Source organism: Notechis scutatus, chromosome 15, assembly GCF_049901735.1.
Source record: "Notechis scutatus isolate UNSWTSFEM ecotype Mainland chromosome 15, rNotScu1.2, whole genome shotgun sequence".
NCBI classification, from domain to species: Eukaryota; Metazoa; Chordata; class Lepidosauria; order Squamata; family Elapidae; genus Notechis; species Notechis scutatus.
Window position 1 is genome coordinate 2,061,310 of NC_142023.1, and position 23,880 is coordinate 2,085,189.

Consider the following 23,880-nt stretch of genomic DNA (forward strand, 5'->3'; position numbering starts at 1 on the left):
CTTCCCAACGTCGTATTTAGAAGCAGTCTAAAATTATTGGCTGAGATTTTAAAAGATGCCGGCCTGGTAGGGCCAGAAGGAAGACACAGCACGTTCCAGGCGGGAGTTTTGCTCGACGAAATGATTTCTAAACCGTGTGCCCAAATTAGCAATATTACAAACCTTTTCTCGGATTCAGAACAGTTATTCCCACCTACAAACATAAGACTCTTAAGTCAGAATTGGAATAGTGCTGGAGCGGAAGGGACCCTGGAGGTCTTCTAGTCCAGCCCCCGCTCAAGCACCCTATACCTTTCAGACAATGGCTGTCCAGTCTTTTCTTAAATACCTCCAGCGATGAAGCACCCACAACTTCTGAAGGCAAAGCTGTCGAATTGTCAACTAGTGTTTCACGATAATTTAAAGACCTATGGACTTCAACCCCAGAATTTCCCTGCCAGCAAAAAAAAAAAAAACACCCTCCAGAAAAACAACCATTTTGTTCTTCAGGTGCATCTAACCTGGGGCAAGTTGTGGTCAGCCCCTTGTCTAGTCTATAAGCCTATGGCAGCCTGGGTGAGGAATGGGGAGACCAAGTTTCCAGTCCTCCCTTCAGCCACGGAAGTTTCCTGGGCAACATTGCTTCAGTCGATTGTCTCAGCCCAGCCCACCTCACAAGGGTGTCGTCTTGGCCGGGGGGAGGGTGGGGTGGGGAGCCAGATTTTTCCAAGCTTTACCAAAAGGGAGGTGAGGAGGGCCGAGACTTGCCACACTTCAGGGGGCAGAGTGGATGGCATGCAACCAGGATGAGGGCAGGGGCTGCCATGGAAAAGATACCCTTCCTTTCTTCCCTCCAATTTAGGGCAGGGGATCGGCAACCTTAAACAAAGAGCCACCAAGGTCCTAACCAGAAGGTGTCCGTCCCCCCGCCCCCAGTTCAATTCTGGAGCTGACCAGACTCTATGGCGGTTCCCCCACCATAGAGCCTCCTCCTAGCGCAGCACCCTTTTCCCTCTATCTATCCTAAGCAAAAGCCCTATCAGTTGTGGAGGGAGGAAAGAGCCTCATGCGGCTCCAGAGCTGCAGATGGCTGACTTCTGATTTAGGGGAAGGGGCTAAGCCCAGGCCCACCCTGCTTGACCTGGTGGGGTGGATATTAGGGAAAAGTGGGCTCTAAAAGTGGCAGCCAGCACCTTGAGTGTCACCCAAGAAAGAAACTGGAAGCCAGGGCATATGTTTAAAAAAAGTCTCTCTCTGTGTGTGTGTGTGTGTGTGTGTGTGTGTGTGTGTGTGCGCGCGTGTGTAGCCAGGTGGCAAATACGTTTAAGAAAGAAAGAAAAATAACGATAAGTTGCTAAGATTGAGAAGCAGCAGCTCTGGGTAGGAGGCAGATCTAAGATCTGAGCGCCCAAGGAGCCCCTGGCATCGTGGAAAAACGGTTCCCCAGCAGCTGGAAGGGGGAGCTGGGCAGCTCCCACCAACTTCCAAGACTTTCTATCTGAAACGAAGCGGGCTAGATTAAACCCGGGCTAGTTTAAGTCGCCTGGAAAGTGGGGGGGAGGGGGGAGAGAGAGGGGATAGGCTGGGAAAGCAGCATTGGGCAATTTTTCCCACGGTGGGTTTGAGGCCACGCAGGGAAGGAGGGGGGGAAGCGCCCCTCCCGGACCCCCCCCTTTCCACCCGGCTTCCACGCGTCACCTTTAAGCTGAGATGCCACGGCTTTGCTTTGGACATCGTGGCTTGTTGATGGAAACACCCCCCTCCCCCCACTTTCCAGGCTCTATCCACGAATCGCGGTTTAAGAAAGCGGGACTCACACACACACACACGTGTCCTCTGGCTCCCTAACTTTCCTCCAACTTGCCCGTTCCGGCGACGTGACCCCCGCGGGCGCCCGCTTGCAAAAGAACCCCGTGCAGGAGCCCCGTTTGCCGCTGCTCCTTCCAGCTCGCGGCTCCCGAAGCCCAGCCGGCTTGACTCACCCGGCCCGGCTGCTCATGTTCATCCTCCTCCTCCGTCCTCTGCCTCCGCTCCGAGCGCCCGGGAGCAGCCGGAGAGGGGGGGTGGGAGTCGGTCCGAGCCGGAGCGGAGCTGCCCGGCGTAAATGGGGCTGGGAAGCCGCTCTGCTTGCTGTGTGGAGTGGGGCGGGCGGAGAAGGGGAGAGGGGCTGCTCAGAAGGCAGAGCCAAGACAGCCTCGAAATCCTGCCCCTTTTTGGGGGTGGGGGGGCGACTTCAGGCTTCCTTAAGATGATCCCAGGTTAAAGGAGGACAGATAACAGATAATAACCAGAGTTTGAAGGGACCTTGGAGGTCATCTAGTCCAACCCCTGCCCAGGCAGGAGACCGTACACCATTTCTGACAAATGGCAGTCCAGCCTCTTCTTGGAAGCTTCCAGGGATGAAGCTCCCACAACTTCCGAAGGGTTGCTCTCCCTGTCAGAAAATTCCTCCTTATTTCCAGGTTGAATCTCTCCTTGATCAGTTTCCATCCATTATTCCTCGTCTGGCCTTTGGGTGCTTTGGAAAATAGCTTGACCCCCTCCTCCTCCTCTCTGTGGCAGCCCCTCAAATATTGGAAGATGCTCTCCTGTCTCCCCTGGTCCTTCTCTTCCCTAGACTAGCCAGGCCCAGTTCCTGCAACCGTTCTTCATATATTTTAGCCTCCAGTCCCCTCATAATCCTGGTTGCTCTTCTCTGCACTTTTTCCAGAGTCTCAACATGGTTTTTATAGTGTGGTGACCAAAACTGGATGCAGTCCTCTAGGTCAGGGGTCTCCAACCTTGGCAAGTTTAAGGCTTGTGGACTTCAACTCCCAGAATTCCTCAGCCAGCTGGCTGAGGAATTCTGGGAGCTGAAGTCCACAAGCCTTAAACTTGCCAAGGTTGGAGACCCTGCTCTAGGTGTGGTCTTACTAAGCCTTTGTAGAGTGGTATTAGTACCTCTCTTGATCTTGATTGGATCCCTCTGTTAATGCAATTTAGGATTACATTATTGCATAGCTTGCATAGCTTCACCCCTTCCTCCTCTCCGTGGGAGCCTCTCAAATATTGGAAGATGCTCTCCTGTCTCCCCTGGTCCTTCTCTTCCCTAGACTAGCCAGGCCCAGGCCCTGCAACCGTTCTTCGTATGTCCATGGAGATTCTCCATCCTCCAGGCCATGGTTGCCCCAAAGGTGCTATATTTTTCCAAGAGGCAACTGGACTTTCTGTTTTTTCTTTGAAGACGTTTCACTTTTCATCCAAGCTCTTCAGCTCTGAAGAAGCTTCTTGAATGAGACATGAAACATCTTCAAAGAAAAAACAAAGTCCAGTTGCCTCTTGGAAAAATATAGCACCTTTGGGACGTTCTTCATATATTTTAGCCTCCAGTTCCCTAATCATCTTGGATTAGATTAGTTTAGATTAACAGAGTTGGAAGGGACCTTGTAGGACATCTAGTCCACCCCCCCAAGCAGGAGATCCTACACCATGGTTGCTCTTCTCTGCACTCTTTCTAGAGCAAGGCTCTTCAAACTTGAGAATTAAGACTTAGGATTTCAACTCCCAGAATTCCTGAGCTAACATGACTGGAGGAGGAATTCTGGGAGTTGAAGTTCACAAGTCTGAAAGCTGTTAAGTTTGAAGCTCTAGATAGGGTCTTCACTCTTGGCACTTTAAGATTTAGGACTTTCAACTCCCAGAATTCCTCAGACAGCAAAGCTGTCTGAGGAATTCTGGGAGTTGAAGTCCACAAGTCTTAAAGTTGCCAAGGTTGGAGACCCCTGTTCTAGAGTCTCAATATCTTTTTTATAGTATGGTCACCAAAACTGGATGTAGTATTCCAGGTGTGGCCTTACTAAGGCTTTATAGAGTGGTATTTACCTCACTTGATCTTGATTGGATCCCTCTGTTAATGCAACAGAAGCAGCTCTTGGTGCTTTTGTCATGTTATATGTATTTATTAATCGATTTTATACAGCTGCCCATTCCCAAGATGGCACAGTGAGGGTTTGTGTCCTTCTCACGAGACGCAACATCCCTGGAGCAAGAAGGCTGCTCTTCATTTGAGAGAGACAATTCCAAGATTTGGCACAGCTGGCAGAGGAGTCGAGCTGCCGGGGCGCTTTTGAAGCCAAGGCAAATTGGGCACCGATGCATGGCGGGGTTCTCCTGCAACCAGCCAGCCAGAGATCTTAACCCCTGCAAGATGACATGGGCAGTTAAAGAGGGCCCGGCCAGCTACGCTCGTAGTGCCAGGCTTAGCAGATGGAACAGTGGTTCAATGAAGAAAAGAAAAGAAGAAAAATACAAGATGGGTGGAGCCTTTCCTCCCCAGCTCAGCTATTTTACTGGAATCTAAAGAACTGCAATTCCTTCAATTAGGCCAAAGAAAGCCTTCAATTGCACACCCACTGCTGAGAGGTTTTTGGCTTCCTTTCAGGAGCCCCAAAGAGAGGGACACTGGCCGTCAAAAAGGAGGAACGCCTTGCCGATTCAACCCCAACATTGAGCAGAGCTAGATTAACACACACAGACTACACACAGATTAAGAGAGTTGGAAGAGACCTTGTAGGTCATCTAGTCCAACCCCCTGCCCAATAGCTTGACCTCCTCCTCTCTGTGGCAGCCCCTCGAATATTGGAAGACGGCTATCCTGTCTCTTCACTAGACTAGCCATTTAACCGTTCTTCATAGGTTTTAGTCTCCAATCCAGTGGTGAGATTCAAATTGTTTTACTACCGGTTCTGTGGGCGTGGCTTGGCGGGCGTGGCAGGGGAAGGATACTGTAAAATCTCCAGTCAGAGGTGGGATTGGCCGGTTCTCCGAACTACTCAAATTTTCCGCTACCGGTTCTCCAGAACTGGTCAAAACCTACTGAAAACCACCTCTGCTCCAGTCCCCTCATCATCCTGGTTGCTCTTCTCTGCACTCTTTCCAGAGTCACAACATCTTTTTTACATCGTGGTGATCAAAACTGGATGCAACTGCTGTTCCATCTGCTAAGCCTGGCACGAGGAGAGTAGCTGGCAGGGCCCTCTTGAACCGCCCATTCTCATCTTGCAGAAAAGAGCAACAAAAATGATTAGGGGACTGGAGGCTCAAACATAGGAAGAACGGTTGCAGGAATTGGGTAGGTCTAGTCTAGTGAAAAAGAAGGAGTAGGGGTGACATGATAGCAGTCTTCCAGTATTTGAGGGGCTGCCACAAAGAAATGGGGGGGGGTTGTCTCCAGGCAGGACAAGAAGCAACAAATGGAAACTAATCGAGGAGAGAAGCCACTTAGAACTAAGAAGCAATTTCCTGACAGTGAGAACAATTAATCGGTGGAGGAACTTGCCTCCAGAAGCTGTAAATGCTCCAACACTGGAGGTTTTTAAGAAGATGTTGGATAACCATTTGTCTGAAGTGCTGTAGGGTTTCCTGCCTAGGCAGGGGGTTGGACTAGAAGACCTCCAAGGTCCCTTCGAACTCTGTATTCTATTTTGTTCCGTTCTGAATTCTGTTCTATTTTATTCCATATTCTATTTTATTCCATATTCTATTCCATATTCTATTCCATATTCTATTTCTATTCCATATTCTATTTCTATTCCATATTCCATATTCTATTTCTATTTCCATATTCTATTACCATATTCTATTTCCATATTCTATTTCCATTTCCATATTCTATTTCCATATTCTATTTCCATATTCTATTTCCATATTCTATTTCCATATTCTTTTTCTATTTCTATTTCTATTTCTATTCTTTCCCTTCCCTTCCCTTCCCTTGTTCTATTCTATTCTATTCTATTCTATTCTATTCTATTCTATTCTATTCTATTCTATTCTATTTCTATTTCTATTTCTATTCCTATTCCTATTTCTATTTCTATTCCTATTCCTATTTCTATTCCTATTTCTATTTCTATTCCTATTCCTATTCCTATTTCTATTCCTATTCCTATTTCTATTCTATTTCTATTTCTATTTTTTTCTATTTCTATTTCTATTTCTATTTCTATTTCTATTCTATTCTATTCTATTCTATTCTATTCTATTTCTATTTCTATTTCTATTCTATTTCTATTCTATTTCTATTTCTATTCTATTCTATTCTATTCTATTTCTATTCTATTAAAAACCATCTGCATTTCACTCCCCGAAAGGAGGAGAGATTGTCACGTCCATTCTTTCTTTGTCAAAGAAAGAGTCACCTTGTCAAAGTAAGTCCAGAGACTTTCAGGGGCAGGAATTAACTGTTTTTCAAATGACCCGAGAGACTATTATATCAGCAGGCAGACTCAGTGGAACGAGACCAGGCCACTAAATTTAGTCCTCCCATGCTTATAATCCTACGCAGGCCCATTGGGTCGAGAAGGTGAAAGAAGAAAACTAAATATATAAAGAAAATAGAAGGCTGGGGAGGAATCTCCAGGGCAGGTTATGTTCTCCAACCGGGAGGGCAGGGGAATTCAGGTGGCACGTAGCTCCCGTTAAAGGGTCACATTGCCAAATTACATTGTGAAATTTGAGTTTGGAGGAAAAAAAAACCTGTGACTTTGGATTATTGTTTTGCAAAAAACGGAGCAGCCCGTAACAGTTACTGTGTGGTCCTTGACTTGTGACCACAATTGGGATTTCCCTCGCTAAGCAAGACAGTTACAGGAGGGATGGGATTCTACCTGGTCGGACCAGTTCTATAGAACCGGTTGTTACAATTCTCCGCAGTTTGGAGAACCTGAAAATCGTGCCACTGGTTGGGCCCTCCCTGCCCCGCCCACTCACTCCTTACCTGGCCTGCATGCCATCAAATTTGGTAAGTTGCTATTTCCCCCCCCCCCGACCATCAGCTGTTCTACTGTGCTGGGAGGTTTAGATCGTTGGATTTCTGGCTTTCTAGCTAATCTAAAAGCAGAACTGAACCTTCCTTAGGACTGAAGCTTCTATTTTTCAGTGTTGACTCAGGTAGCAGATGGCAGAAAGGTAGATCTCTGAGTGAATCTGTGGTTCTGCAAGCAACTCAATCTGCCTGCCAGCTTTTCCTGATTTGGGGTAAAAGTTGCTCTTTTTTTTATAAAAAAAATCAATATTTACATAAATATTTATAATATTTACATACAAGCCATGCCCAGCTAGTCACATGATCACCAAGCAATGCCCAGTCAGCAAGCCATGCCCACCCAGTCACATGACCACCAAGCCACACCCACAAATTTGGTCACGCCCACAGAACCTGTTGTTAAGAAATTTGAATCCCACCCGAGTTACAGCTAGTCCTTGACTTATAACAGTTCATTAGTGACTGTTCAAAGTTACAAACGGCCCTGAAACATGCGCCTGATGGTCCTTTTTCACAGTTACGACCTTTGTGTCTTGCTCATGTGATCAAAATTTGGATGCTTGGCAATTGACTCGTAATTATGACCACTGCAGTGTCCCAGAGTTAAGTGATCCCCTTTTGCAACCTCCGGACAACCAAAGTCAAGCCGGATTCACTTACTTTTCATGAGCTGTAAGCCATAATCATCTCAATTATGACAAATCATGGCTTGAACTATCTTGCTTTGCATGTAATGAGTTATATATGAGTCATATATTACTACTGTGGGACTTCTGGCTAGAAACGGCAACAAATGAAAATTTGCTTCGGGGATTTGATGATCAGAACTGTTTATCATTATAGAAATACTGTATATTATTGTTGAGTAAGAAATTAATTTTAGATCTGCCTTTTCTCTAACCATCCCTGCCCCTAACTCTTCTTCTTTTGCTTTTTGGCATTTTATCTGTTGTTGAAACTTTTTTCTTAAAAGAAAATGTCATAATTTGTCTTCTTCATTCACACGGGACAACTGGACATGGCTCACTGACTTTGAGAGGGCCACGGTCCCTGAGTTTTCCATGATGCGGTAGCTTCCTAAATTTTTGCAAATAAATGCTTGGCCTCTCCCAAGACTCACTTACAGAGGTGACTTTGAGCTTTCCTGAATTTGCAATCTCTCTCTCTCTGTTGAGGGACACTAAATCAAAGCATTCATTCAGCGCTACCCTTGCAAAATTTACAAGGTTATAGTTGGGGATCAGGGCAAAAATGCTGCCCAGGTGGGAAGGAAAATTCAGACTGCTTCACACTATGGTCTAATATCCTGAAACAAAATAGGTTATGTTCCCAGGGCACACAATAGCCTGGTTTCTTAATTAATCCAATTCCCTGGCTTTGCATAACAAATTAAGCCCAATGGCTTGCAGGTTCAACACTAAGTGACAGAAAAACCTTCACTGATCAAGGTGAACCCATGTTAAGCACCAATGTTAAGAACTGTTTAGTTTAACCATAGGTTTGCTATTTTGTGATTCCTCCATAAATGATAAAACCATCTTAACGTAATGGCTTGGTTTACCAGTTTGTGGCTGCGTTCACACAATGCTGTAAATCACAAAGTTCCATATTAACTTAATGGTCATTCTTGCAGATTAGTGAGGCCAGATTAGTGAGAATAGTTATGAATAATTATCCAGCCACACACAGATACACTAAATTGAGTTAAAGTTTACTTTAAGAAATAGCACAGTCCAATAAACAGTCCAGGTCATATACGTTTTGCAGTCCAAAGAATATCCAATTACAAAGTCTTCTTACTGGTTGCCTTTGTCATTTACAGTAAACAAAGACATCAAAGTATAAGCACAGCATAAATACAACAGAGAACCTTAGATAGCAACAGAATGTCAGAGAGAGCAAGCCATGATCTCTAGCTCCCTCTTATGGTAATTTGCAATATAATCAACCAATCGGAATATAGTATAAATCAATACAGTGATTTTGTCTTAAAGCTACAAACACACATTGTTGGTTTATATATTGCCAACCCAATTAATTGGTGGACAGATTCCTAACAATACTTTCCTGGGGTTGAGAACTTTGGGGAAAGTTTGAAGTTTTGTCTTTATGCTAAGCTTATTTTATGTTTGATTGTATCATGTAACTTTTCATCCAGAAGCAAAAGGCCAAACCCCTGATTTTTCTCTGCAACACCAACCCTGTGAGGAAGGCTGGGCCAAAATCTCAAAGCTTCTCTGGCAGAAGGGGAAACTATCTGGATCAACACCTTTGCTATGGCAATTTTGCTATTCCGCTCAGAAATGGAAGAAACCGCCAATTATCTTTGCCAAGAGCTGAATTTTGATCACATGACTGGGAATGCTGTGACAGTAAGTACAAGGACTCATTTTAAGTCACATTTCTCAGCACAATCCTAACTTTATATGGTCAGTAAACAAGGGTCATAAGACGAGGATGACCTCCTTAGCAATTCTGTTAACAAGGGTTGGGTGCCTTGTGTGAATCTAGTTAAGATGTTTTTAATGTTTTTAAAAGACTCAGCACCCTCACTTATGGGATGTCAATCTCTGGGGGGATACAAATGGGGATGAGAAGAAAAGAGAATTTAGAAGAGAAGAATATTTAGAAGAGGATTTAGAAGAGAATAGAGAGAGAGGAAGAGAAGAGAAAATATGGAAGGGAAGGAAAAGATAAAAAGAGAGGAGAGGAAAGAATTTAGAGAAGAAGAGAATAGAATTTAGAAGAGAACAGAATATAGAACACAATATAGAACAGAATAGAATATATTCTTTATTGGCCAAGTGTGATCGGACACAAAAGGAATTTGTCTCTGGTGCATAACTCACAGTGTACATATAAACAGCAAGTAATAGGTCATAGGCCAGAAATCATAGTTAGAATCATTAACATAAGTTAGAAACAACAACTGATAAATCATAAGAAACCAACAGGAGAGTTGGGAAGACGAGAAAAGATGAGAAACAAGACAGTGCTGTGGGAATGGGGTGACTAATTCCTGAAACTTTTTCATGATTCCAGTGAGAGATCCTTTGTATCCCAAAATCTCAAAGCAATCTGGTGCATGGTACAAAACCTTACAAAAATTTTACTGATTATCTTTCCTCAATTTGCATGGTGATGGGGAATTTCTTGTTTTGGAAACTTTGACAAAGATTTGGGCCAGCAAGTTCCTGTCAGAAGGAGAATACTGTCCTCAGTATCTATTTCTGTTGAAGGAATTAAAAAATAATAATCCTGATTTATCATCCTAGCATAGATCACACAAGACACATGTTCTAAGATTTCTGGAAAGCATGCTTCAAAAATTTGCAAAGGAGGTGTGCTGAAAAATATTGAGTGAATGCTGTTTTTAGACTTTTTAGCAATAAATAAATAAAATCTGACTGCACCAACGTAATTTTTAAGCAGGGGAGTGAGGAAATTTAGAAATGACATGCAAAATGCACACCAGTGCCCTCAAAACACATCTCAGGCAAATGAGAATTTCCAGACTCTTAGAGAAAATAAAATATTGGGAATTTATGGACTGCGGGGCCACTTGGATTTATTATTCTCTATTCCAGCAAGCTGCCTTTTTAAAAGAGTCCATTTTGGAGAGCCGCGTAAAGCATTTTGATGGTTTTACAGTAAGGAAGGAATGTTTTGTAAGAGTAACTAAGGAAAAAAGATCATATATCCATTTACAGGTTTATATCCAGGATTCCAAAGACTTGATCACCAGGTCATTCAAATGGGTTTCTTGTTGAACTCCTTTTGTCAAAATAGTTTTACAAATCAGGAAAACAATATGTGGTTTACTTAGTTCTATACGGAAAGTCGGAATATCCCATTTCGTTTGTTCTTCTACAAGCCAGAATCTGAAATGTCTGGGCTTTGAGCTTTTGCTTGAGGAAAACAAGAATCGACTTTTGTCCATAAAACTAAACAAGAAACAGACTAGAGTCTTCTGTGAGTACTTTGATGACTAATTCTTATTAAGATTGGAATTGGCATCAATGGGCAAGTTTGACTCAAGTGGCTTGATTTGTACCTCAACCAATTGAGGTTTTCATCAGAAGCCATAGTATGGTTTGTTTTGAAGAGGGCTGCAGGCAACATCCATATAACAATGAGTTTTGTATGGCAGATTTAGTGATTGTGTAAGGACTTGCCCCAGCTAGTCCCTCAAGAAAGCAAGATTCTTGAATCCACTGAATTGAATCAAAAGAACTTTAACTGAGGAAAGAGTGGTTGCAACAAAGTCAGGTGGAATCTGAAGGTCCGGCACAAAGCACAAAGCATAAGTTCCTTCGGTTTCCCAATCCCAACCCGTCTGATGAGTCAGCCAATGTGATTCCGAGAAAATGTTTTGAGAACTCTGAGGTGCTAAGCAGATAACAGGTCACACATGGCCTTGGAACCTAATTCCCAAGCTTACAGCAAAAGCATCTAAAAAAATGCCAGCCTCTCTCCGCCTTCGATAGAACAGGACACAATGGTGGACCAGACCGATCATGTAAATTTTACAAAAGTGGATCAAAGTTGGGTTCCCATTCTAACCAACACAATGCACCCAGCCGGAGTCAAGCACAGCTTTAAAAGGTATCCCCACCGTTTCAAAGATGTACACTTTCTAACCATGGACTTGGGATGAACTCAGCAACAAGACTCAACCACCTCAGCTGACACGCTCCAAGCATGTTGCAAAAACGCCTCTCAGAGTCCATTGCAATTAAGAGACAGCCATTGCAGGATTTGGGTTTGGCTAGTCTAAAGAAAAGAAGAATTAGGGGTGACATAATAGCAGTATTCCAGGATTTGAGGGGCTGCCACAAAGAGGAAGGGGTCAACTTATTTTCCAAAGCACCAGAAGGCAAGATAAGAAACAACAGGTGGAACCTCACCAAGGAGAGAAGCAACCTGCAATTAAGGAGGAATTTCCTAACAGGGAGCACAATTAACCAGTGGAACTGCTTCCCTCCAGAAGTTGTGGCCACTCCATCCCTGGAGGCTTTTAAGAAGAGTCTAGAGTCTCTAGACAGTCACTTATCTGAAATGACATAGGTTCTCCAGCTTGAGCAGGGGGCTGGACTAGAAGACCTCCAAGGTCCCTGCCAGCTTATTCATTCTATTCTATTCAATGGGGAAGATCACATCAGAACCTCCCATTCAACCAAAATTTAATACATCTTGCCTACCATTACACAACAGACAAAACAGCAAAGCAATTCTTCAATCTATGACCGTTCGTTTAACAAAAGTTTGAACTTTCAATAATGCTGAAAAAAAAATATGACCAGTCCTTGCACTTATGATCAAATTCGAGCACTTGGCATGAACCAGGGTGCTTCAGACAAGCCAAGTCAGTGAGGAAAGACGCATTTGCTTCCTGACCACAGCAAAAAAAAGTTCCTAAAATCAAACACAATGATTTCATAGCTTAGAAATTCTGTTTTCAGTTGTGGCCGTAAGTCAAGGACTAGCTGTAACTTGTTTTGTTCAGTCTATCTTTACACTATTGTATTGCCGAAGATATCCAGTAATTATGACTATCAACATGGCACCGTACACAATGGAGTTCTGGAGTCACAAACTGCTTAATGTTCTCTGATGCACAGTTTCCAACTTAGAAACTGTGCATTAGCTTGAGAGGTTCTTCTCCATATGTTCCACTGACTGGTTGATTCCCAGGAAAAATGACCCCACAGAAATGATTCCTGATTGACTGAATAGCTTTCTAGACATCTTCACGACTTTTTCTTCAAAGCTCTGTTTTCAGTATGTTTAAGGCAGGGGTGGGATTCAAATTTTTTAACAACCGGTTCTGTGGGCGAGGCTAGATGGGTGTAGCCATGTGACTGGGTGGGCGTGACTTCTTTCTTTATTTTGCAGCATCCCCCCCCCCATTTTTTTTGCCTCCTGACCCTCAGGGAAGACAGCGAGGGGGATCCCAGCACAGCTGATCATCAGAACAGCTGATCATTGGGAGGGGAAAAAAATGAAATACCTTAAGGAATGACTGGGTGGGGGAGAACGCAATCAGCGATGTTGGGCATGCGCGATGTCACGCATGCGCCATAAGGACTGACTAAGGGGAGAGCGGGCGGAGAGGAGTGGGGCCAGCCAGGGGCACAATTTGCCAGTTGTCCCAACTGCACAGAATCATAACAACCGGATCTATAGAACCGGTCTGAACCGGGTAGAATCCCACCCCTGGTTTAAGGGTTGCTTTGAAATGGTTTTAAAGAGTTGTTCAGGTCACGTTATTAAGTTTCTGCAGATACCCTCTCTCCTCAGTTTTGGCTAGTTTCGTCTTACCTAACTCATTTTCAGCCTCTCTGGAGGCTTAGATTTTGCAGCTTATGGTTTCAAACTTCATCAACTGCTAAAATTAATAGGCATGATGTAAGTGTTGAAAATGTAAAGCAAAAAACCCCCAAACCCTTAAAATATCACAACTAATGTCTAAGCTATAAAAAGGTTTAGCTACACACTGGTATAAATAATTATAAAATTGAATAAACAGTATCATGGCCCCTAGTGTTAGAAAAACCTATAAAGGAGATCTGTGGGTTGCCCTTCAGAAATTTTAAGATAAATTGTAATTCATTTCTCCTCATTGCCTGGATTGCTGCTCTCTTGAAGTGACATCTCTCACTCTTTCTTTTCCATCCTTTCCTGTTTTGCTAAAAGTATGGATAGATACTGTTTTTACCATCCACCCTAAAATAGGTGAACGGGGAGAAGAGTTTTATAACATGTGTTTTTCAAACCCAGGAATTAAACATAAGCAAGTGAGCTTATATTTATGTATGTTATATTTACCCTCCAATTAACTTGAGCCAAAGATGCTTCCTGGCTGTTTTCTTTCCTAAAAACCCAGCATACAATGAATCATAGAATAGAATCACAGACATGGAAGTTACCATTATAATCTAATGTTTTTCGAACTTTGTAACATTAAAATGGACGGATTTCAACTCCCAGAATTCCCCTTTCAAAAACATTGATCTAGTCCAATCAATTCATGGAACAGCAAATATTTAAGATGGTTAGAATCACACCTTTTAGTCATTTCTCTAAGAGATAAGCATACCCTGTTTCTCCAACAATACGGCCTCCCCAATAGGAAGTCCCAGCATGTTTTATAGGCATGAAATGAAATTAAGCCCCTCCCCAAATTAAGGCCTATATTAAAACATGCGAACTGGGGGAATGGTGGGGGGCTTGCTGTTAGGAAGTACTTTTGTTGCACACCCGATATGGTGGTGCCTGCGTTGACCCCCGATACGAAGTGCCCCACCAACTCCAAGGTCAACATCCAAGCCGTTGCCGCCGCCCAAAGATGCAAGTGGGGGGATTAAGTCCCCCAAAAAGACGGCCTAGCCATTTTTTCGGGCTCAGAAAAAATAAGACCCAGCCTTATTATATGAGAAACACGGTAGTTACTGATCAACTTTGGTCAACTTTTTTTTACAAAAAAGATGTTGAGACTTTGGAAAAAATTCAGAAAAGGGCAACTAAGATGATCACAGGCCTGGAAACTAAAACATATGAAGGACAGCTGCAGGATTTGGGTCTGGCTAGTCTCAAGAAAAGAAGAATTAGTGGTGACATGATAGCAGTCTTCCAATACTTGAGGGGCTGCCCCAAAGAAGAGGGAATCAAATTATTCTCCAAAGCACCAGAAGGCAGGACAAGAAACAATGGTCAGAAGCTGATCAAAGAGAGAAGCAAGCTGGAATGAAGGAGAAACTTCCTAATGGTGAGGAGAATTAACCAGTAGAAGAGCTTTACCTTCAGAAATCGCGGGTGCTCCATCACTGGATGTGCTTTAAAAGAGTTTAGAGTCACTTATCTGAAATAGTATAAGTTCTCCCGCTTGAGTAGAGGGCTGGACTAGAAGATCTCCAAGGTTCCTTCCAGCTTATTCTGTTCTGTTCTGTTCTGTCCTGTCCTGTCCTATCCTAATTCTAATCTAACCTACTCCTATTCTATTCTATTCTATTCTATTCTATTCTATTCTATTCTATTCTATTCTATTCTATTCTATTCTATTCCATTTTCTATTCTATTCCAGTTGCAATTCTATTCCAATTCCAATTCCAATTCCAATTCCATTCCATTCCATTCCATTCCATTCCATTCCATTCCTATTCCTATTCCTATTCCTATCCTATTCTAAATAGTTGTAGCTCAGGGTTGAAATCCTTGGTGCTCTCTGAGCTTGGTTGTTTCTCTGCAGATGTTTCATTACCCAAATAGGTAATGTGCACTAATGAAACATAATGAAACATCTTCAAGGAAACAACCAAGTTCAGAGACACCAAGGATCCCTCATAGCTATTTATGCTTTCTACTCGGTATATGAACTTCCTTCCTTGCTTGCTCTTTCTTCCTTTGCTGGACCTGGTGGGACTAAATCTTTATTTTACAGAGCAGGACATCAGGACAATTATTTAACCCAAGGAGAATCATTGTGTCCACTGGGTTTAATTAATGAAGAAAATAGTTGTCATTCTCAATGTCTCAGATGCACAGCAGGCCAAGCTCCAAAAAATAAAATAAACCCTGGCTATTTTACTTCCTACAAGCTTTTATTATGTTATTTTTCTCCTGCAAAGCAAGGCTCCCAATCTTAATGGCAGTTTAGTGCTAACAGGACATAAAAAATGGCTCAGAATCCAAACACAGATCCAAGCAGTGCAGATCTGGAATTCATCAGGCAGCTTGCAGCTGGTTGTCCCCTCCATCCTGTGCCTATAAATGGCCTTGGCTTGGAGACTGGCCAACAACCAGGTTATCATTAACGTAACTGCATTAGGAATTATACCTCTATACTTTCTGCATGCTAAAAATCAAAAGGCTCAGAGGAGGTGAATTTGGTGATTAGGGCAAATTCGCATTTTTGACTGCAGAATTTATTCTCTTTCCCTTGAAAATAGTCTGTTCACACCGTTTTATTTACTGCTGTTTGTGCCAATTTGTATTTATTATATGTTCACTTATTCAGATTCTTCTCGTTTTTGAGGCTTTCTAATCCTGTGCTCAGATGGAAACGCCTTTCACTCAAGGACAAAGATAGAACTCATCTGTTGAGATCCACACACCGCTTCTTAAAAGCTCACATCGCCTTAGCACTGTGTTAAGTCCCCCGTACAAGTTTTAATTAGGTGCAAACAGGCTTTTGCCTACACCCAAGAAAAATACTGCAGTAACTGCATTTCTAAATAAAGATTAAAATAAAAAATAAAAATCTCTTCGCTGAAAATGACTTTTGAAAGGCAAGGGATCCAGTTTGAAAATAATTCCTGCTTTTTTTTAGGTGGTCCGAAACCTGGAAAGAAAAACTTTTGAACTTTCTGTTGCATAAAGTGTCCATTTGTTCTTCTATTACTGTTCCCATGGAAGGAAAAAGGGACTGAGACCCTGGATTTTTGCATGTGTGTGTGTATAGATATATTCCAGTTCTATTCTGTTCTAAAATTCTATTCTAAATAAGGCCTAATGTGTCTTTTGGAGCAAAAATTAATATAAGACCTGGACCCGGTGTCATGCCCCTGTCGGATTGAGGAGGAAAACGAACAGCTGACAGGGAGTGGGAGTGTGGCTCCACTGGCTGGGGAGGAACTGGGGAAGGGCAAAGTTCGGCTGGGCAGAGCAGGGGAGAGGTAGAGCAAGGGAGAGGGAATTCAGAGGAAGACCCAGGTCTACCCCCTCTTCATCCTAGGGCACGCAGGGAGGAACAGAGGAGAGAGCAATGTGCTTACGGGGGAGGAAAGGGCCCTGATTCCCTTCATTAGGCACACCTGGGAAGAGAGTTTAAAAGAGATGCATGCTAAGCGTGGCGTCTTCTGGGAACAAACGTGAGTTTATCTTGTGTGTACTTTGGTTATCTGCGTTCCTGGCATCCTCCCAAATGGGTTGAATTACTGCAGTTCTTCCACATCTGGAATTCCTTCTCCTGCCCTGCTGGACTAATTACCTCATTTTGCCTTGTTTGGACTTATTGTTACAGGTTTTGTTGACCATGTTTTGGACTTGATTCTCTGCAGCCAACGGCTGTTCCTGGGAGTTCTTCTCCAGTCCAGAAGGTAACCAGGACATTGGGGGCACAGTTGGAGTTAATCAAGGGACTCCTACTTACTATCTGACTGTGTTGCCTTTGTGCCATACCTCGAGTCATCACACCCGGTCTTATTTTCAGGGAAACGCAGGTTTGTAGGCAATCAGAAGAACCACTGAAAATAAAGCACCGATTGTCACCAGGAAAACATTTGGTCAATTTCCTTCTTACCAGCTGGGATAACTGGACTTGGACATCACTGGCTTCCAGAGGAGATTCACTATAACTCTCCAACAATGACGGGTTTTGCCGATATTTATGGGAGCTAGCAGAGAAAGGCAAGGAATCTTTCCCAGTTATTTCAAGGTCGCCTAAGTGAAGGTTCTCTCCATTCTGGTCCTGAAAAAAATTAAAAAAGGAATTTATGGACAATTTCCCCAAAGCAAAGCTTTCTCCAGTAAGGCCCCACCCGCAGTAACCTCGCTTCTCCTTTACATGTTTGTGTTGTGACACTACTGTGGGGTTTGTGTCGGGACTTCTTCGCTTACCAGCAAAAAAAAAAACAAGCAGACACTGCAGTAGCTTGGCCATTTCCAAGTAAACATGAACAATATAAAATGCAATGTGTAGGTAAAATAAAATCAAACGCTTGGATAACCATAAAATGCAAGTACTGTAAATACAGGATGATGTTGATGGAAAAAAAGGGACTGTGCTTTAAATTATGGCAAGGGTGCCCATTTCTATCCATCCTCACCATAAAATAATTCCACTGACTTCTTTGCAACTCTGTTCAGCCATATACTCAGGTTTTTAAGGCAAAGAGGAAAGCTATAGCATCCTGATAAGGCCCCGGCTTTGTACGAGGTGTAGGATGCTAGAATTTGGATTCCTGCATGGAGCCAGGAGTGGTCTGGACGCCCTCACGGGCTTCTTCCAACTCCTGGATTCTGCAAGGAGAACATCAGTGATCCTGGAAGGAAGCGCCCACCTACAAAAATATAAATATTCCCCAACAGCAGATAAGAAGAAGAAGATGATGAAGAAGAAGAAGGAGGAGGAGGAGGAGGAGTATCTAAGTTTAAGATGACATCAAAGCTGGTTTTGACTTTTCTCCTAGAGCAACATAACACAAGAAGAAAAAAAGGGGTACCCGTTGTACTGTAGTTAAAATTAAATGTGTTGGAGCAGGGTTGAATGAAACCAGAGGTCTCCATAGCATAGCTGGCTGGAGAATTCTGGGAATTGAAGTCCACAAGTCTTAAAGTTGCCCAGTTTGGAGACCCCTGTATTAGAACAACAAACAACGATGGTCTTTTTCACAACTGACTTTGATTGCCATTTACCTTTTCAGATGGGAACCTCAGGAGCTCAAAGCTGCTCATGCTGTTTGTTTGGGCCCACTTTGGCCTGGCTCCTGGAAGAGAAAAGGACAGCCATTGGTGAGACTTTCAAGGCAAACGAAACTGCAAAAGTGAGTAGCATGATTGTTAAATGAATTTGGCTTCCCCTGTTCTGACCTTGGCTTCCCCCAAAAGCACTAAGCAGACTCTTTGTCCTGGCAAAACCCCTTTTATTAAAGGAAGGTGAATTTCTTGCATTCATTCCGACAAAGGCCTGGCAAACAAGTCTTTTAAGGATGTAATTATAAGCACAGACCTTATCTAGCTTGGAGAGCTAGCAAGTAACTATTTCCAAACGCAGTGCTGACAAGGAAGGACTCAGCACAGAGTCACTGAGATGCACAGACAGATCTTCACACCGCTGCAACAAACGAATTGTTTCCTGCAAAAGCCCCCTCCCCTCTTGCTCCTCTTTTAATCCCTATGGGAGGGCCCATTCACTGTCCACCTATGGCTTTACTCCCACGTTGACCCTGAGTTCGTAATTGTTCTTTTCTTTTGGCAGCTCTGTGCATGGCACAGGCTGAGAACCGGCTCCAGCTGCTCCCCCGCCTCGCTGCTGTCTGACTCTGAAGGCAGCTGATGACTGCCAGCCTGCCCTGGCCCCATCTCTGCCTCCGACGCAGAGCCCTCGTCCGAGCCCTCCTCAGCCTCCAGGACTGGCCCCAACCTCCGCACAGTTTCCAGCTCCACTAGCCGCCGGCGAGTCACAACATCCCCACTGAAGGTTACACAAAGTGATCACGTGACCTTGGGACACAGCAACAGTCACAAGTATGAGTTGTTGCCAAGTGTCTAAATTTTGATCACGTGACTATGGGGAAGCTGCAATGTTGTTAAGTGTGAAAAATGGACACAAGTCACTTTTTTCAGTGCTGTTGTAACTCCAACTGGTCACTAAATGAACTGTTATAAGTCAAGGACTACCTGTGCAAGGTACTACCTTCCTTTTCACATATTACATGCACAACACCAAAAGAAAGAAAGAAAGAAAGAAAGAAAGAAAGAAAGAAAGAAAGAAAGAAAGAAAGAAAGAAAGAAAGAAAGAAAGAAAGAAAAGGAAGGAAGGAAGGAAGGAAGAAAGAAAGAAAGAAAGAAAGAAAGAAAGAAAGAAAGAAAGAAAGAAAGAAAGAAAGAAAGAAAGAAAAGGAGAAAAATAGAAAGAAAGAAAGAAAGAAAGAAGGAAAGAAATTAAATAGCCTTATCAATATCTCTTGATAAGTGTCTATGAAGAGCCTCGGTCATCCAGACTTCGAGATCATAGTTGTCTCAAGATATTTTTTTTCTTTAAAAGCAACTGGACTGATTTTTTTTTTGAGGAAGAAAAAGATGTTTCACTTCCCATCCAGGAAGCTTCATCAGTTCTACTGATGGTGGGGGAAGATGGTTGGAAGGACAGGTACTGACAGTTGAGGCTATATGGTGGGGGTTGGATGTATAGCTTCTGACAGGAGGGAGAATGGATGAAATCATGTTTCTGGTTCAGCTGAAAATCCCAAGTAGCCTCAAGAGCTCTCAGAGAGAGTGCTAATGACCAGATGACTGCAAAGAAACACAATCCTTCCATTTACACACACACAGCAATCATCCTGTCAGAACTTATCCTTCCATATCTCCCACCACCAGTTCAACTGATGAAGCTTCCTGGATAGGAAGTGAAATTTTTCTTCTTCTTCAAAAAGAATCAATCCAGCTGCCCTTTCAGGGGGAAAAAACAACCATCTTCGAGACAACTCTCGATAAGGTACAGGAAACAAAACCTTCGTCTAAAGCGTGACTCGTAGTTTCTGCCGCTGAATTGTGAGAATTTTGCTATCTTTATTGACAGCTGCTTTGTGATTCCCTTCTGGAAAAAAAAAAGCCACCTCAATATAAAATTTCTGTGCTGGGACTAGCAGGCCAAAGGGATTTATTTTGTAATAAAGCAGGTTAGTTTGCAAGCTGCCAGCGTACCGACGGATTGTTCAAGGGGTGAAGGTGGCTGGTTGGTTGGCTGGCACCGCACGCCATGCAAACTGCCACTGGTGCCAAGAAACTGCCCATTTCCTTTCCAGATGAATGGCAGCTTCATTCATCAGTGCCAAGCAGGGGAAACTCCAGAAACAAATCTGCTTTTTTTTTTTAATTGGCGGAGCTGGTAACGGCACCTTGTTTCTGAGGGAGTAAGGAAAGGAGGTTTTGAGGAAAGGGAGGCAGGCCGTTCCAGGTTGCCAAAATCCTTTTTTTTTTTTTTTTTAGTATTTATCATTTTTATTTTTGTTATATAAAATACAAAGAAGGAAAAAAAATAGGAAATTAAAGGAGGGAAAGGGAGCAGGGAAAAGAGGGTGTGAGATACAAGGGGAAAAACAGAAAGAAAGAAAGAAAGAAAGAAAGAAAGAAAGAAAGAAAGAAAGAAAGAAAGAAAGAAAGAAAGAAAGAAAGAAAGAAAGAAAGAAAGAAAGAAAGAAGAAGGAAGGAAGAGAGAGAGAGAGAGAGAGAGAGAGTTGGTTGAAGAAAGACAAAGAAAGAAAGAAAAGAAAGGAAGGAAGGAAGGAGAGATGATTGAAGGAGGAAGGAAGGAAGGAAGGAAGGAAGGAAGGAAGGAAGGAAGGAAGGAAGGAAGGAAGGAAGGAAGGAAGGAAGGAAGGAAGGAAGGAAGGATGGATTTCCAACTCTTAGCACAGTACAAGATAAACATACTCTAACCTCAACTTTTTGCTTTTACACATTAATATATAGCCATTCCTATAACCCCAAAGCTTTATAAACAACAACACCAAAGCCAACGTTTCATTTTTATTTTCTTCACAAGCACAAATTCCAGAAGTGATATCCAAATAAGCACATATTTTCCTCTTTGAATAAAGTAATTGATTTAACCATTCCTGTTTTATCTTCCTTGCTATGGAAATAACGTGTATTTCTATTTGCACCTAGTAATCTTTGTGAACTGTCACCATTTTTACTTACAAAATTTATTGTATTCTTTCAAATTATTTCACCTTACTGAAAAGAAAGGGGAGGGGATTTTTTTTTCCTTTCCCCCCCCCCCCAGTAAGGCCAAAATCCTTCTTAAAAACACAAGACCCCAAGGCCCTGCTACCAAACTGGATTCTGCTAGAATAGCCATCTCTTTCACTGCACAAGCATGGTAAGTCTTGATGCGGTGCTACTCTTTCAATCAACGAATCCAGAATAGTACTGGGAGGGACCTTGGAGGTCTTCTAGTCCAACCTTTAGTAAGCCTTTGTAAGACCACACCTAGAATACTCCATCCAGTTTTGGTCACCACACTATAAAAAAAATGTTGAGACTCTAGAACAGGGGTCTCCAACCTTGGCAACTTTAAGACTTGTGGACTTCAACTCCCAGAATTCCTCAGCCAGCTTTGAGGAATTCTGGGAGTTGAAGTCCACAAGTCTTAAAGTTGCCAAGGTTGGAGACCCCTGCTCTAGAAAGAGTGCAGAGAAGAGCAACCAGGATGATTAGGGGACTGGAGAAAAAAAAACACACGATGAATGGTTGCAGGAACTGGGCCTGGCTAGTCTAGGGAAGAGAAGGACTAGCAGAGACAGGATAGCAATATTTCAATACCATTGAAAGTTGCTGAGGTTTAGAAACACTGCCCCAAACTGTGGTACTACTACCCACAAGAAATTCTGACACTCTAGCTTCCTCTTAGGAAAACAGAAAGAAAAACCCTTTGCCAGTGCTCTTTGAAATGACGATTTAACAGTTTTAGAAGGGAGGGAAAAGTAAAAAAAAAAATTGGAAAGATTTTAAACTTAAAAAGCAGATTAAAACACAACTCGAAACTACTTCTCCTGCTTCTGTCCCCAGCCAGCTCTCATCCTGTTAAGGCGTCTTGCCAGCTTGAGCCATCCCATCATGTTACCAAGGGGAAACTGAGGCTATCCCTGTGTGAGGCTGCTGAAGGCCACCAGAAGGATTCAGGCAGAGCCTTAAAACCCAAATCTCCTCTTCAAAAATATTCACCACACCCAGGCCAGATTAAAACAAAAAAACAAAAACCTAAAGGATACCTCATTTTCCTGCAAGCAGAAACAATGTTCTGCTCACCTTTCCATCAAAGGTAACAAGATACATACTCACCTGAACCAGAAAAAAACCTGTTGTTTCTTCAGTACTGGGTACCTCTCTAACAGGCTCCGAAAGTTAACACTGGGTGCATTTCGAACAGCAGCTGACACTGCCTACACCTCTGTACTATTTCTCCCTCTGCTGCCGCTATCCCACAAATTCAATTAAAAAATGAGTTTTATCCCTCCTTCCTCCTCCCCACATCAGATCAGCAGCTTCTGACAACACAGGATTCTGTAGCTAAGTGAGAGAGAAAAAGGTAACTTTAAACATTTCTCCTCCTTGAATGCTCTGTTACTCTCCACGTTCGTTACTGGCATGTTTACTAACTGGCACTGCAAACAAGTAAAAACTGGGGAATCCTCAGGGGCATTTCTAAATGCTTCCTCTATCTTTTAAGGTTTGTCGAAGTCTCTAATCTAGGGCGTTGTAACGTTCTAGGCCAGGAGAGTAGACAGTCCAACGATTCATCCCTATTTTTAGAAATGTCAAAGTCGTTCGGGTTTGTTTGCAGAGTTTTCAAATCCTAATCCTGCAGAGGTATGTATTTGAACAGCCTATTTTCTCATATTTAATAAATTAACCAAAAGGAAGAAAGAAATTTATATCCAGAGAAGAACTAGACATAGTAGCCCACTACATACATATACCTTGGCCAACAGATCTCGATTTTCAAGAACAACCTCCCGCTATGCCTGAAAAGTTTTCGATCCATATGTGCTACCTGCTCTAACATAAGCTGGTGAGACATGGATGGTAACCTCACAATCGATAACAAAAACTACAAGTGACACAAAGAGCCATGGAAAGAGACATCACAAGACAAGACAGAAAGATCTGCATGTGGATTAGATGTCAGATCCGAGTATCTGCCATTCTTCAATGGAAGAAGAAATGGCGGGGTTGATACAAACAAAAGTATACGATGCCATCAAAAGAATAAAAGGATTGAGATAGAAATGGGCTGGTCACGTAGCAAGAAGAATTGATGGCAGGTGGACCAAGGCAGGTGGACCACACTTGATCAAAAGTGTCTATGAAAGAGACTTAAAACAAGCGGGATTGATGAAATTAGCAAGTATGGTGGGCCCGACTGGTAGAAGAAAGCTCAGGACCATATTGATTGGGAACATGCAGAAGAAGCCTTCATCCTGCATTGGATAGACAACAGCTAGGAGGAGGAGGAGGAGGAGGAGGAGGAGGAGGAGGAGAGGAGGGAGGAGGAGGAGGAGGGAGGAGGAGGAGGAGGAGGAGGAGGAGGAGGAGGAGGAGGAGGAGGAGGATTTTCTCAGGTCTCCAAAGCACAGGAGGGCAGGACAAGAAACAATGGGTGAAAACTAATCAAGGAGAGAAGCAATTTAAAACTAAGGAGGAATTTCCTGACAGTGAGAACAATTAACCAGTGGAATGACCTTGCCTCAGAAGTTGTGGGTGTTCCAACACTGGAAGTTTTTAAGAAGAGATTGGACAACCATTTGTCTGAAATGATGTAGGGTTTCCTGCCTAAGCAGGGGGTTGGACTAGAAGACCTCCAAGGTCCC

The 23,880-nt window shown here is 43.1% G+C and overlaps 1 protein-coding gene across 2 annotated transcripts in view; it reads right to left on the reverse strand.

Annotated features, from left to right (window-relative positions):
• The window catches only part of GPSM1 (G protein signaling modulator 1), an 84,005-nt gene that overhangs the window by 10,205 nt on the left and 49,920 nt on the right, over nucleotides 1-23,880 (reverse strand). For both annotated transcript variants that reach the window (XM_087944009.1, XM_087944010.1), the window contains exons 10-11: nucleotides 18,200-18,270; nucleotides 17,085-17,252 (exon numbers count right to left, since the gene is read on the reverse strand). In XM_087944009.1, coding sequence (XP_087800135.1) covers nucleotides 17,085-17,252; nucleotides 18,200-18,270 — 239 coding nt within the window. The remainder of the gene's footprint in view (nucleotides 1-17,084; nucleotides 17,253-18,199; nucleotides 18,271-23,880) is intronic.